Source organism: Erpetoichthys calabaricus, chromosome 12 (assembly GCF_900747795.2).
Source record: "Erpetoichthys calabaricus chromosome 12, fErpCal1.3, whole genome shotgun sequence".
In the NCBI taxonomy this organism is placed as follows: Eukaryota; Metazoa; Chordata; class Cladistia; order Polypteriformes; family Polypteridae; genus Erpetoichthys; species Erpetoichthys calabaricus.
The window spans coordinates 126,544,317-126,556,946 of record NC_041405.2 but is presented as its reverse complement, the minus strand read 5'-3'; the positions used below and the strand labels follow the sequence as shown (position 1 = coordinate 126,556,946).

The window sequence follows — 12,630 nt, the reverse complement described above, 5'->3', positions numbered from 1 at the left end:
GGTTTTATTGTTTTGCACTTTTTTTAACATAAGTTAATGATTCCAGATATATCTAAATATTACATTTGTGCTGTCAATAAAGACAAGGTGCACAATAACTTTCTGTGCAAACTTTTCTGGAGTTGTTTTTTTTTTTTTTGTAATTTGTTTTTACATTTGCAAATAGAGGTGCAAAGTTCCACCCATTGACCCACACTATTTGCATGCTGAGAAAATGAAAATACACTGAGCAACAGGTGGCGCCAGTGCTTATCTGCATTTTAAGCAGCTTCATTGCTGTTCAGTCTGGAAATTAAATTGCAAATGCTGTTCTATTCATTGTCCTTTAAATTTTTGCAACATTCTTGCACGTTGACTTTGAAAATTAAATTGCAAAAGAGATTGCATTTTTTTTTTTTTTTTACAGAAAATACCTCCCTTTCCCCCCCACAGAAAGGAAGGAAAAAAAATGTTTGACTGCAGCTAAATGTAAATGTATAGAGGAGTCACTCCAACCAGACCGTTTCAGACAATGTTCTTGTGCTTCTCTCCCACTGTAGCCTGGCCATTGTTGTAGGGTAAAGTGGCATTTTCTTCCAGAAATGCAGTCTCTGCTCTTAATGTTATCACACTGTCTAACTGGCTATATAATGGGGAGCGCACATTGTACGATGCATGCTGATGCAGGGTAGAAAATACAGTACATTGAAGCAGTCGGTTAAGGACAGGTTTTATTTTCCTCCCATGTTTTCTGGCACTGGTTACATTCTGAGGTTTCTGTTTTAAGTTCTGAAATAAACTGGATGAGCTGCCACTTTTAACTGCTATTGCCTTTTTGCAAACTTTTGCATTTTACTAGTTTGTTCAACATCAGATCTTTCATATTCAAGCTAATTCCAGACAGCCGACTTTGGAACCAGCTCATTTGTAAGAGAAGGGCCACTCATCACATTTTTTGCATCAATCATTTAGCTATAAGTGACCAACTGATCAAACTAAAGTGTCTGCTCAACTGTCTTACTGTACAATTTGGTTAAAATAAACATGATTTTCAGGTTCAAACATCACATACATCAATTTGAATTAAAAAAAAAAAAAAATCAGAAAGATAGGGATCGGAGTCCTGGGTGTTCCATGCATGGACTTTGCACGTTCTCCCTGTGTATCTGTGGGTTTCACCCACAGTCCAGGGACACGTGTAGGTTAGGTGAACTGGAAATGCTACTGATACCACTTGTTGGTTCATTGCCTAAACATGTTTTAAGAGGTTTCTGTAAGCATCCAAGTATATTCTACTGTTATAGGAAGGAATAATATGAGGCAACTGAAGACACAGCCATGTCCAATCAGTAAAAAGAAAAAAAAAAAAAAAAAAAAAAAACGAAATATTAAAGTATGTTCCTTTAAGGTTTCTGTTTCTCTTAACACTGCACATTATAAACATTGCTCATCTTAATACATTTTATCAACCTCAGAGTAGAAATTTGAATATTTTGTTGGAAGTGTGAATTCTTGCACTGTAGAGGTTTAAAAACTCTGAACTGTTGATTTTTCAAAGGCTAGGTCATGTTTAATAGTTCTTCAAGCTAAATAACTTGCTCTACACATTTACAACTCTTATGGGTAAACATTAAATGCAACAAGCAGCACCTAGAAGTCCACCTAACTTTGGAGCACAGAAATAAAGATATCATCCAAGATCATTAAAGCTTTTCCGTTTTATTTATATTAATTAGCCCACATCCATATAAAAATTGCCACCCAGCATCAACATTAAAAAAATTGTTTTAAAAGATTTACACTACTGTGTCATTCAGTTTTTTTCCCCTTGAGAAACTTGTTTTGCTAAGTGAGTGTACTTCATAAAAGTATATCTCTGCCCAACCAATTACAATTGGAAACAATGGAGCAATAAGGCAAACTAAAATCCTACACCTTACCAAACATGTCCAATTTGAAGTAGCAAAGTTTCCACTTTTACAAAGTATTTCTACTGCATGTTTACAACAAATAGTAGAAGAAAAAAAACACCCATTTCCTTATTTCTTCTAGAAAAAAACTTATAGATGAATGGTTGTATTTTAGGCTAAGCTTCTGTGCACAAACAAGTGCTTATTCTACCATATGTTTAAGATTACCTTGTTATTTTGCATAAATACTACTCTGCTTCTCCATTTCCAACAGAATACTTCAGTTCCTTGGTCAAACAGTTCTCTGTTAATCTCAGAATTTCCACTCCGTTTTGTTAATTGAGGAAGACTGCTACCAACCTGTGTTCACTTCATCCCCACCAGCAATTGAAATGTAATAAACTGAACATTCACAGAAATAAACATATGCATCTTCCTTTTCATTCCCTATATTCATCTTTTCACGCCTCATCCAAAGAGCTTAGTGATACAGGAAAAACAGCAATTTAGACTACTGCTGCATCATGGATGCACGTCTGTGGGTGTGAATCACACACCCAGTCATCTGTGAGCTGTGCTTTACCTTGTGCCCCTCACAATCAGGTTTGAGAATGGTATGTTGCATTAGTTTTGCTTTGCACCCTCCCCCATCATAACCTATCATCTATGAGGGAGGAGCAAAAGTTTTAGGTTCGTCAAAAGTTTTGATCTCTGGATTGCAACAGATCTCGAAATTTTAGGATCCCCTGAAAACAAACATCGGATATCTCGATGATGTGTCTGTGTGTCACAGTTTCTTGAGGATGGTAAAAGAGCTAAATTGGCTGGATGGAAAAATACCAAACTTGAAACTTAAGCCTGTTGTGAGAGGATGAAGTGCCGATTAGTTTTTGAGCCAAATCATGCAAGAGATTAGAGGCACTCTAGGGGAATCCTGAAATACCGTAATTCTACAATTAATTATGAATTCTCGTCAATTGTTGCCATAATTACCTATTTTATGATCAGAAAGATCAGTATTTAATTACTGAAATGTAATAGGATAATTACTGAAATGTTATAGAACAGTTCGGGTAACTTGGTTCCTAGGGTGCAAAGCCTACCGACGCTCACATCCAAATTTTTCAATTATTCCCTGGTGCAGAAAGTCAACGTGTAACTCAATAAGTGCATGTTATTATTTCTACCTGAGGCCAATTTAATTAATTCTGGTTATAAAGATTGTAGCTGCACAGAAAAAGATATTTTGAAATTTACTCAGCCATGCTCTTAATACTGATTGGCTGTCGCAATCCAGAGATGCATAAATTGACATTAACAATGGCAGATTACCAAGTCACAGGGCTCTATACTAAGGCCTTAATGGGAACCCTATTTTATACATAAAAAATTTAAAAACAGACCTAAAAGAACACCGTAACCCAACACATTACCATTACATAGAACAATATCTCAATTGATGGATAATAGATTCCAATCAATCATTCACCTGACAAAATTGTAGACCACTGTTCCATTTCACTGTGAAAAATAATTTTGGGGATCTTTAGCCAATACTTAAAGGCCTGATTGCAAGGTAGAAACTCAAATATAATGTTTTAGTAAAACTTTCTGAATTGCAAACATTATTTAATAAGTTTTAATAACCTCGTAATAATAATAATTACTTCAACTTACTATATCTGAACTCCATTTCATTAATTCAGTATAAAAAGGACAAAAAATTGTTGTGGTAACTTAAGTTGGTTGGGAGATGCAATTTTTTTTCCACCTTCATTTGCAAAAGAAGTTCCCATACACTTAACATACTATGAACTTGTGTAGACATGTTATCTGCCCACTAAACAAGACTGTCTGTATAAATGCCTATGTTTGTGATAGAACAGATGATTTATGGTAATGGCACAATTTAACTTGAAAATGCTAACAAAGGAGATAAACCTATTTTGAAAAATGTAAATATGTTAAATGTCAACTTAAAATAATATGGTGGTGGCAATTAAGTATGGTGATGGACTTTGCATGTTCTAGCTGTGTATGTGTGGGTTTCTTCCCCACTGTCCTTAAGTAAAGTGGCAATGCTAAACTGTCCCATGTGTGTTCACCCTGCAATAGGCTAGTTCCCTGTCCAGAGGGACTGCTCCTGCCTGCACCCCTGCTTGCTTGGATAGGCTTAGACTGCCCCACAACTCTGCTCCAGATGAAAGTGTTTATAAAATGGATAGATGACACTTAAAAAAGTTGGTTCAGAGTAAGTAAAGGTATTTTATTCAACCAACTTAAAAATTTGTGTTTATGTTCCTAGTTATTAAGAACACAGAGTTTAAAATACTTTCAAATGTTAAGGAAAAGCTAATTCACATAACTCACTTCAATTAGTAGAATCTACTTAATTTTATAGATGTTGAGATAACTCAAAAAGCTTGTTGTAAACTGTTGCATTAATATTTGTTTATTGGTTGAACAGAAACATTTGTCTTTAGTGTGGAACAGGAAAATGCTGTAAACAAATTCTCTTTAAACTGAGCATTTGGCTAAGCTGCTTTTATTGGCTTACTAGTCATTACTTTTAACTAAATATAAAACAGATATACAACTTATAATCTTGTTAGTTATACTGTATATCCATTAATTATAAATATAGAAAAGAGTTTAACGTTACATTTTTTTTATAATTTTGGAATACGAGGAAAAACTGAATGAGAACCAGAAATTTGAGAAGTCATGGGTTTAACACTATTTTGTATTACATACAATATTTGTACGGATATTCTGTTTTGTAATCCAGTATTATTGCGAGTCTAGTAATACAACAATAATTCATCAAAATTTAGCACTTTGAAACAATTGATATTGGAAGCTGAACACTGCTTAAAATGTAAATATACTTGCATTTGTTTTGAATCATTTTTAACCATTAATAGTTTTTTTACAGTTCCACATTTATACATTTTTAAACGTTGTTATTCTATTTCTTGAGGTGTAGTTACACATATGAACTATATGGAGTGCTTGTTTCTTACCAATTTTTAACACAAAACTGTCGAGTGAATTGTCAAAAAGTACATTTTTGCAATGCATATCTGTACTTGCTAAATGTTGTTATGTACGGAACCGAAGTACAGTAGTTTGATTCTTTGTGTGCATGCGGGTAAACGACCCATCACGGGTTTTGTGTGATATAGAAGTAGACTGTAGTAATGACGGTATAAACATTAGACAAGGTACCCATGTTGGGCTGAGTAAAACTCAACTGAAACTTAACAAAGACATCTGTGACAACTGGGATGGCCCAATGCTTTTTAACCCTTTACAGTGCCATTTAATCATCACAGTGACTGTTCTTTTGATCCAGGTACACACGTTGAGGTTTTTTTTTTCCCCCTGGGGCAACTGCAGCTTCCCAAAGTTTGCACCAAGAGTGTCAGAATTAGGAGCTGCAGGTAAGTAGCCATCTTCAACCTCGTCAAAAAAGTTGTTTCAATATACTTTGGCTCTCCCTTGCTCCGTTTTTTCCACTTCCCGATCAAGATTTACGTTTCATATTACACTTTCGATTAAAAGGGTTAATAACATCTCTGAATAAGAGCTTACTGCAAGGCAAAAGTTTACATCTACGGACAGAAAAAGGTGTATTCCTGAATGGCCACGCGCTGACCATTAGTCAGAAAGAAATTCACCACAGTGAATACATCCGCAAAATGACGTTCGAGTGTGCAAACCTAAAATCAATTTTCAAAATATCGGACACTATCGACCAGTCAGTTAGTAAATCTTACAAAACTACGTCATTTTATTAATTTGGAGCTGGGCCCTCTGTCGTGGGGGCACCTACGCGTACCAATAAATCCGCCTCCAATTATATACACGTCAGTTTATATATTTTTATCCTAACATATGACATATAATTACACTATTAAATAATTTATTTTTATTCTGCAAGTAATAAAAAAAACAAAGAATAGAGCGCATTATCACAAAAATACAATTTGGAATACCAAAAAATATCCGTCCAATGAAAAACAAACTAAAATAAATACGTTATACATCAAAGGGCTTAACAAAAAGTCGTAACTTACCGGCTCAAAGTTGCACCGGTTGGCCCTCATGAACATGACACAGGCTTTTCGGATGCGCTCGTAGTAGTTCTGAGAGTAGTATAGCTGGGGGAATAAAGCGAAAAAATGTCTACCCTGAGAGTTGTAACCTCGTTACTTTGTATACAGTACACGTGTTAATGCAGGGCGCTCTTTTCAACTCCACTTAGTGTACTTCTCAGAGATACATCACAACCTCGAATGACACAAGGCGCGGTGCCGTGGTCTTCTTGTGCAGTATTTGGTAACCCGAAATTCTGGCAAACGCACTGGCGCAGACCCCAAAGGGTTCGCAACTTTGCGCCGAACTAGCCAGGTCTGGGTTACCAAACAGTTGAAAATATTAAAACAGACAAAACTCCTTTTTGGAGTATTCATTTAAATCTCAACCATTTCTTCGCTTCTCACCTGTTCGGACACAGCTCGGAACAGACATGAGGCGTCCCGAGCTGTAATTTTTCGATACAACCCCAAACTGGCGAGGTACTCGTCCATGGTTACCTCACTCGGTGGCTTCTGAAGAAAGTACTTTTTCCAGCTTTTCTGCATCTTAATGAAAGAGTTTTAGATGTACATTATCCGTAAAATAATGACAAAACTTCTCCCCGCGTACAGAGAGATGTCGAACAAAACGCGTGTTGCTACAAACTGATTTTTGTGTGATTATTGCGGCAGGTGGTGCCAATCCACACTAATTACTCGAGTCAAGGGACATGCGGTGCGGCGAGATAGCGACCGACGAGAGAGTGCTCGCCCCGTCTCGGGCCTACCCTGTACCCCAAAGGTGCTCTATATTTGAAGAGCCCCATAAACGGCACAGACCTAAATTGAAACATTTCTCATGCCGTTGTCAAATAAAATGCATAACTCATTGTGAGGTATTGATAAGTACTGTAAGCTTTGTAACGAAAAAATTTTAAAGTAAATGAATATACGCATGAACGCATATAAATATGTATTCTATATGTAAAAAAATAACTAATAACGTTTTAAGAAATATTGAGAAATTTGTATTTAATGTAAAAAAAGCAAAAAAAAAACAAACTATTAAAAGGCGTTTTGATATTTGAAAACAAATTCATCATCTTATCTTATTCTGCTGCCTCACAGATCCACTGTCCTGGTGCTATCTATATGCAGATTGCACATTGTCCTCATGCTATTAGAATATTAGAACATTAGAGAAAGAGGACAGGTCATTTAGTTTAACAACGCTCACCAATCCTAACACCTAATTCCTCCAAAATAACACCATGTCACACCACCCACTGTGTATTCAAATCAAACTTTTTTACTTCCTATATGTTACATTTATTTACATTAAATGTAATCGGCCACAAATCTGCCTAAACCTGTATGCTGGCCATGTCCCTCTGTAATGATTCAATGGATTCCATTATCTTTCAATTCACCTAGCCTGGCATCATCTGCAGATTTAATCAGCTTGTTATTGATATTGCTATCCACATCATTTAAATACTGTATATTAAAAATAGCACTGACCTTGAAGGTCTCCACTGTTATCATCACCCAGTTCTGATAAGGTTCCCCGCACCATCATAACTCTTTGCTCTTCTTTCAGCACTTGATAAAACAACTCCTTTAAAGCATAAGGATGCTTCATTTAAGCGCTCAGATCCACGGTACAATTCAGAGTTATGGTCTATGAAAGCAGCTGGCTGAGGACTTGAGAGAATGTCACATAAGACTGGCCTCACCGGGCATACCCAGGCTTTCTCTGACCATCAGAGGGCTTACAGGGATGCACTAACTGCAGGCAAGAACACACATTATAGCAGAATAATTGGAAGTGGTCATGATAACCCAAGGGCACTGGTCTCTGTAGTTAATAAACTACTTCAACCTGCATCTGACCCAATTACCTCCTCTACTTAGCACTGTGAAAAATTCCTACACTTTTTCTACAATAAAATTAAAGATCTAAATAATTCAACTAACATAATTCCATCATCCATTTATATCTTTCCCTTTCTTCCTACTCCATCCAGCTTTTGTTAATGACATGCTTTGTAAGATGAGGCCCCCTACCTGTGTACTGGATCCCATCCCCACCACACTTCTTAAATCATGCCTTCATGCCACAATCCTGACTGTTACAACAATAATAAATACATCCTTTGACACTGGCTTTGTGCCAGACATTTTTAAAATTGCTTCTGTAACCCAAATGTTATAAAAGTCTGGTCTTTTATGGTGACAATCTTAACAATTTTTGGACCATTTCTCACTTACCTTTTCTGTTAAAAGTTCTTCAGCATGTTGTAGCCTCCCAACTCACCAATTACTTAATTTCTAATAATTTGATGGAACCCTTTCAGTCTGGTTTCAGGGCGCAGCACAGCTGTGAAACTGCTCTGTTTCGGGTAGCTAATGATTTGTTTATGGCATCAGACTCACGACAAACCAGCATATTACTTTTGTTAGATCTTAGTGCAGCATTTGACACTGTCAGAAATGACATTCTATTGTCCAGAATGGAGACCATGCTGGGTATCTCTGGCATTGTCAAGAGTTTGTTAGTCTTGGCAACAGCAGATCCAGCTCAACGTCAGTCACACAGGGCTCTGTCCTCAGCCCTCTGCTTCCCCTTGGCCATATAATTCATAGTTTGGACTGAGTTGTCATTTTTATGCTGATGATACTCAACTCTATTTCAATGTTAAAAGTAAAACCTCATCAGGGCTTTATCAGCTCACAACCTGCCTCAGTGAAATTAAAACCTGCATGGAGCAGAACTCTTTAAAATTAAAAGTGAACTGCAAATTGGCACTAAAGCGCAACTTAAGAAAATTAGCTCCTTCTCAGTCACTTTTGACAGTGATCTCATTAGACCTTATTCTGATGCAAGGAATCTTGGTGTCATTTTTGATTCCTACTTTTCTTATTCTGCCCACATAAACCACATTAAGAAACTTTCTTACTTTCACCTCTGTAACATATTCTGTGTTCACTCATTCCTTTCCTTTTCTAATGCTGAGAAACTTGGCCATGCTTTTATCACATCCCACACTGATTATTGTAACTCCCTACTGGCAGGTGCCATTTCTAATCTTATATCATAGATCCAGTTGATTCAAAATTCTGCTGCAAGAGTCCTAACATGAACCCACCCTGCTTCTCCTTCACTGGCTCCCAGTGTCTTACAGGATTGAGTATAAAATTCTATTATTAACCTACAAAGCTTTAAATGGCCTTGCACCAGTCTACATCAGTGACCTTCTCCATCATTACCCTCCTGTTGGCTCACTGGGCTCCTCTGATTCTGGCAATCTTGTTGTACCCCACACTAACCTGCACTCTATGGGTGACAGGGCCTTCTGCTGTATAGCACCCAGACTTTGGAATGACCACCCGAAATTAATTAGATTAGATGACTCCATTCATTCTTTCAACTTAAAACTCATCTGTTCAGGAAGGTGTTTAACTTAACCTGACATTCTGCCCCCACACTGTCGAGATGCTCAGTGTAATTTGTGTGTGTGTTATATCAAAAGTGATGTTATCTGCTAGGTTTTCTTTTAATATTTAATTTAGTATTTTACTCTGCTTTATTGACTTTTATTCTATTTAATGCTCTATGTATCCTGCATCTATCTGTTTTGGTGTTCTATTCAGGAAACATTTGTATCCAATGTTACATATACCTGTTGTTCCTTTCTGAAACTCAATGAAGTGTCTTAAGCATGGGAAAAGTGCTATGTAAACAAAATGTATTATTATTATTATTATAACTCTTTCCTGTTTGAGCCAATTCAGCATCCATCTACACACTACACCTTGAACTTCCACTTCTTTGAGTTTGATGCCCAATCTCTCATGTAATACCTTAACAAATTCTTTCTGAAAATTAAGATAAATAATATCATATACATCACTCTGATCATATCCCTTTGTTGCTTCCTCATAGGATTCCAGCAAATTAGTAAAACATGACAATGTTGATTGGTAAGTTTGTTTTCCACCCATATCCCCATAATCTGCAAGTGGCAACTGTTAATTGATCCTACATGCAAGTGTGGGTGCATGCGTGAGCGGGTCCTGTGAGGGAATGGCACCTCATCTGAGGTTGGCTTTTGTGTTGTGTGTGACATTACCGGGATAAGCTTTGGTCGCATCCCGAGATTCTGACTCAGAAATAGCGCATTTGAAGAAATTAATGTGTTGTATTATTTTGTTCTCCACACATGTGTTTTACACCTTTTTTATCTTTTTATTGGTTATTGGCTACTTATTTAGTGGTCTATTCAGTGCTTTGAGCCATGCAGTAATGTGCAGTATATAAAAAATGCAATTTTCTAATAATGCATAATGGTGGCATAATTTTTAGATGAGAATGTTATTATGTTTTACATACTAGCTAAGCTTGTGTATATTTTTTTATACTTATATGATTTAACTGTTGCTTTCAAGTAGCTCTCATTTTCTGTCAACGTTAAAAGTGACATTTTGCATTGTATTTTTATTGCTTGTTACTACACTCTTAACTGTAATCACCTGTAGTTTGCACCTCAGCACAGATCTGTGTTTCAAGGCTTGAGCTTCACATAGTGCTTAAGAATCATTACTAGTTACACTTTAAGACATAATCTCCATTTTGAAGCCCAAATTTAAAGAAAAAACTAACTCATCTTGTCAAAGCAAAAAAATAAATTACACCCGTAATTTCCAGACTGGTGATAAATATTTGGTTATGTAATCAAAAACAGCAAACATTTATGCGCAGTGGCAACACCTTCTCTGGATGCCTAATGTGCTTAAATTTATATAACATCTGATTATATAACCCACATATTAAACACTGCAGTGGGTCTGTTCATAGGTATTGTCCCAGTAGGCCATGTCAGGTAGTGGGAGGTGCCTGGTGGCAACCTTATAGATGAACAAGCACCTCTAAGAAACTCCTTTTAATTCAGAGAAGCAGCAGCTGTACTTTGAGATCCTCCTGTATTGCCAAAATTTTTTCATATCAGAAAGAATGGGCCCAGTAACATTGTGCAGGAGTGTCATTTGTATGTAAATTTCCCCCTGGGATTAATAAAGTATCTATCTATCTATCTATCTATCTATCTATCTATCTATCTATCTATCTATCTATCTATCTATCTATCTATCTATCTATCTATCTATCTATCTATCTATCTATCTATTTCATTGAACTGCACTCACAATCTTTTTTATTTTGGTCATTATACTCATATACTATGATCACAAGTGAGATGATATATATTGAACTTTAAATCACCACCTTTTCTGTGTGATTGCTAGGATAATGGAACAATTGACTCTACACTTGGCCAAGAATATAACATGATTTACAAACAACAGGGAAGTATGGAAATACATATTGGATACTTTCATATTTGCTGTCCTCAGACAGCAAGGTAAAAGCCTATGAAGGCAAAGAGGAAGTAGACTTTTGTGTGTCTACTCTGGACGCTATCCAGTGACCTGAGATGAAGAACAGACTCCTTTGGTACTGTGTCTCTTCGGAGAATCCTTGGGTGCCGCTGGTTTGACTTTGTGTCGAATGAGCGGTTCCTCATGTAGTCCTAAATGAGGCACATTACCTGCATTGTGAGGGAGCATCAGTTACAGCACTATGGACATGTGGCACGATTCCCCAAGGGTTATCCGGCTTGCAGGATCCTCATTGTTGAGGATCCGAGTGGCTGGACCAGGCCAAGGGGACGCCCATGTAACACTTGGCTGAGGCAGATAGAGGGTAATTTCCGGAGGGTGGGACTGGACAGAGTGTCTGCCTGGGGGGTTGCCAACCAGGACCCTGAGCTGTTTCATCGTGTGGTGGGTGCGGCAACACGCTGTACCAGTGCATGCTCCCCAACCTGACCTGAATCTGACCTGACCTGTTTGCAACCAGTCGAAGAAAAACACAAAGTTCACTGAAGACTGGATCATCTGGCCATTGTTTTGGTGATTTCTTTAGAAACAACTAAGACCTTTTCTTTGCATTTTTCCATAAGGACTTCAAAGAATCATGTTGTTGTTTGTGTTACCAGATCTTCCAGCTTCAGATGTTCATATTCATCTGTCAGCTTAAGATGGTAAAGAATGCCTGGTAATGGTGGCAGCTGCAGACTTTGCATCAGCTTTTTCTTTGTTTCTGCTGACACTCAGAAAGGGCTAAAACAGAAACTCCCACTTACTATTAGAATGATCTGGAAACTCCTACTTAATACTAAATAGTTTTGGAAACTTTCCCTTATTACTAGAATGTTGTGGGAACTCCATCTTATTAGTAGAATGTTATATGTCTCATTTTTTAAAATTTTTTTATTGTTTACTAATCACTTAGACATTTAAGAATCCCACTCAAGAGTACGTACGTAGTAACAATACAAATAATGTGTTTTAGAATGGAGTGGACCTCAAAAGTTTCACAATTCGGTTGAAATTTATTTTACTGGTAAGCAAACTATACCTAACAGACAACACTAAGACTTGTGGAGAAATGATTGTACAGACATCAACTCTTTGCAACTCTTAGTGCATCACCCTAATTATATGTATATATATATATATATATATATATATATATATATATATATATATATATATATATATATATATATATATATATATATATATATATATATGTCTATTAT

At 36.7% G+C, this 12,630-nt stretch overlaps 1 protein-coding gene across 1 annotated transcript in view; it reads right to left on the bottom strand.

Annotated features, from left to right (window-relative positions):
* The window catches only part of LOC114662573 (putative bifunctional UDP-N-acetylglucosamine transferase and deubiquitinase ALG13), a 122,872-nt gene extending 116,164 nt beyond the window's left edge, over positions 1–6,708 (bottom strand). Inside the window, 2 exon segments of the mRNA XM_051935405.1 lie at positions 5,969–6,052; positions 6,395–6,708. Coding sequence (XP_051791365.1) covers positions 5,969–6,052; positions 6,395–6,535 — 225 coding nt within the window. The 5' untranslated portion in view covers positions 6,536–6,708.
* Between the last annotated feature and the right edge of the window lie 5,922 nt (positions 6,709–12,630).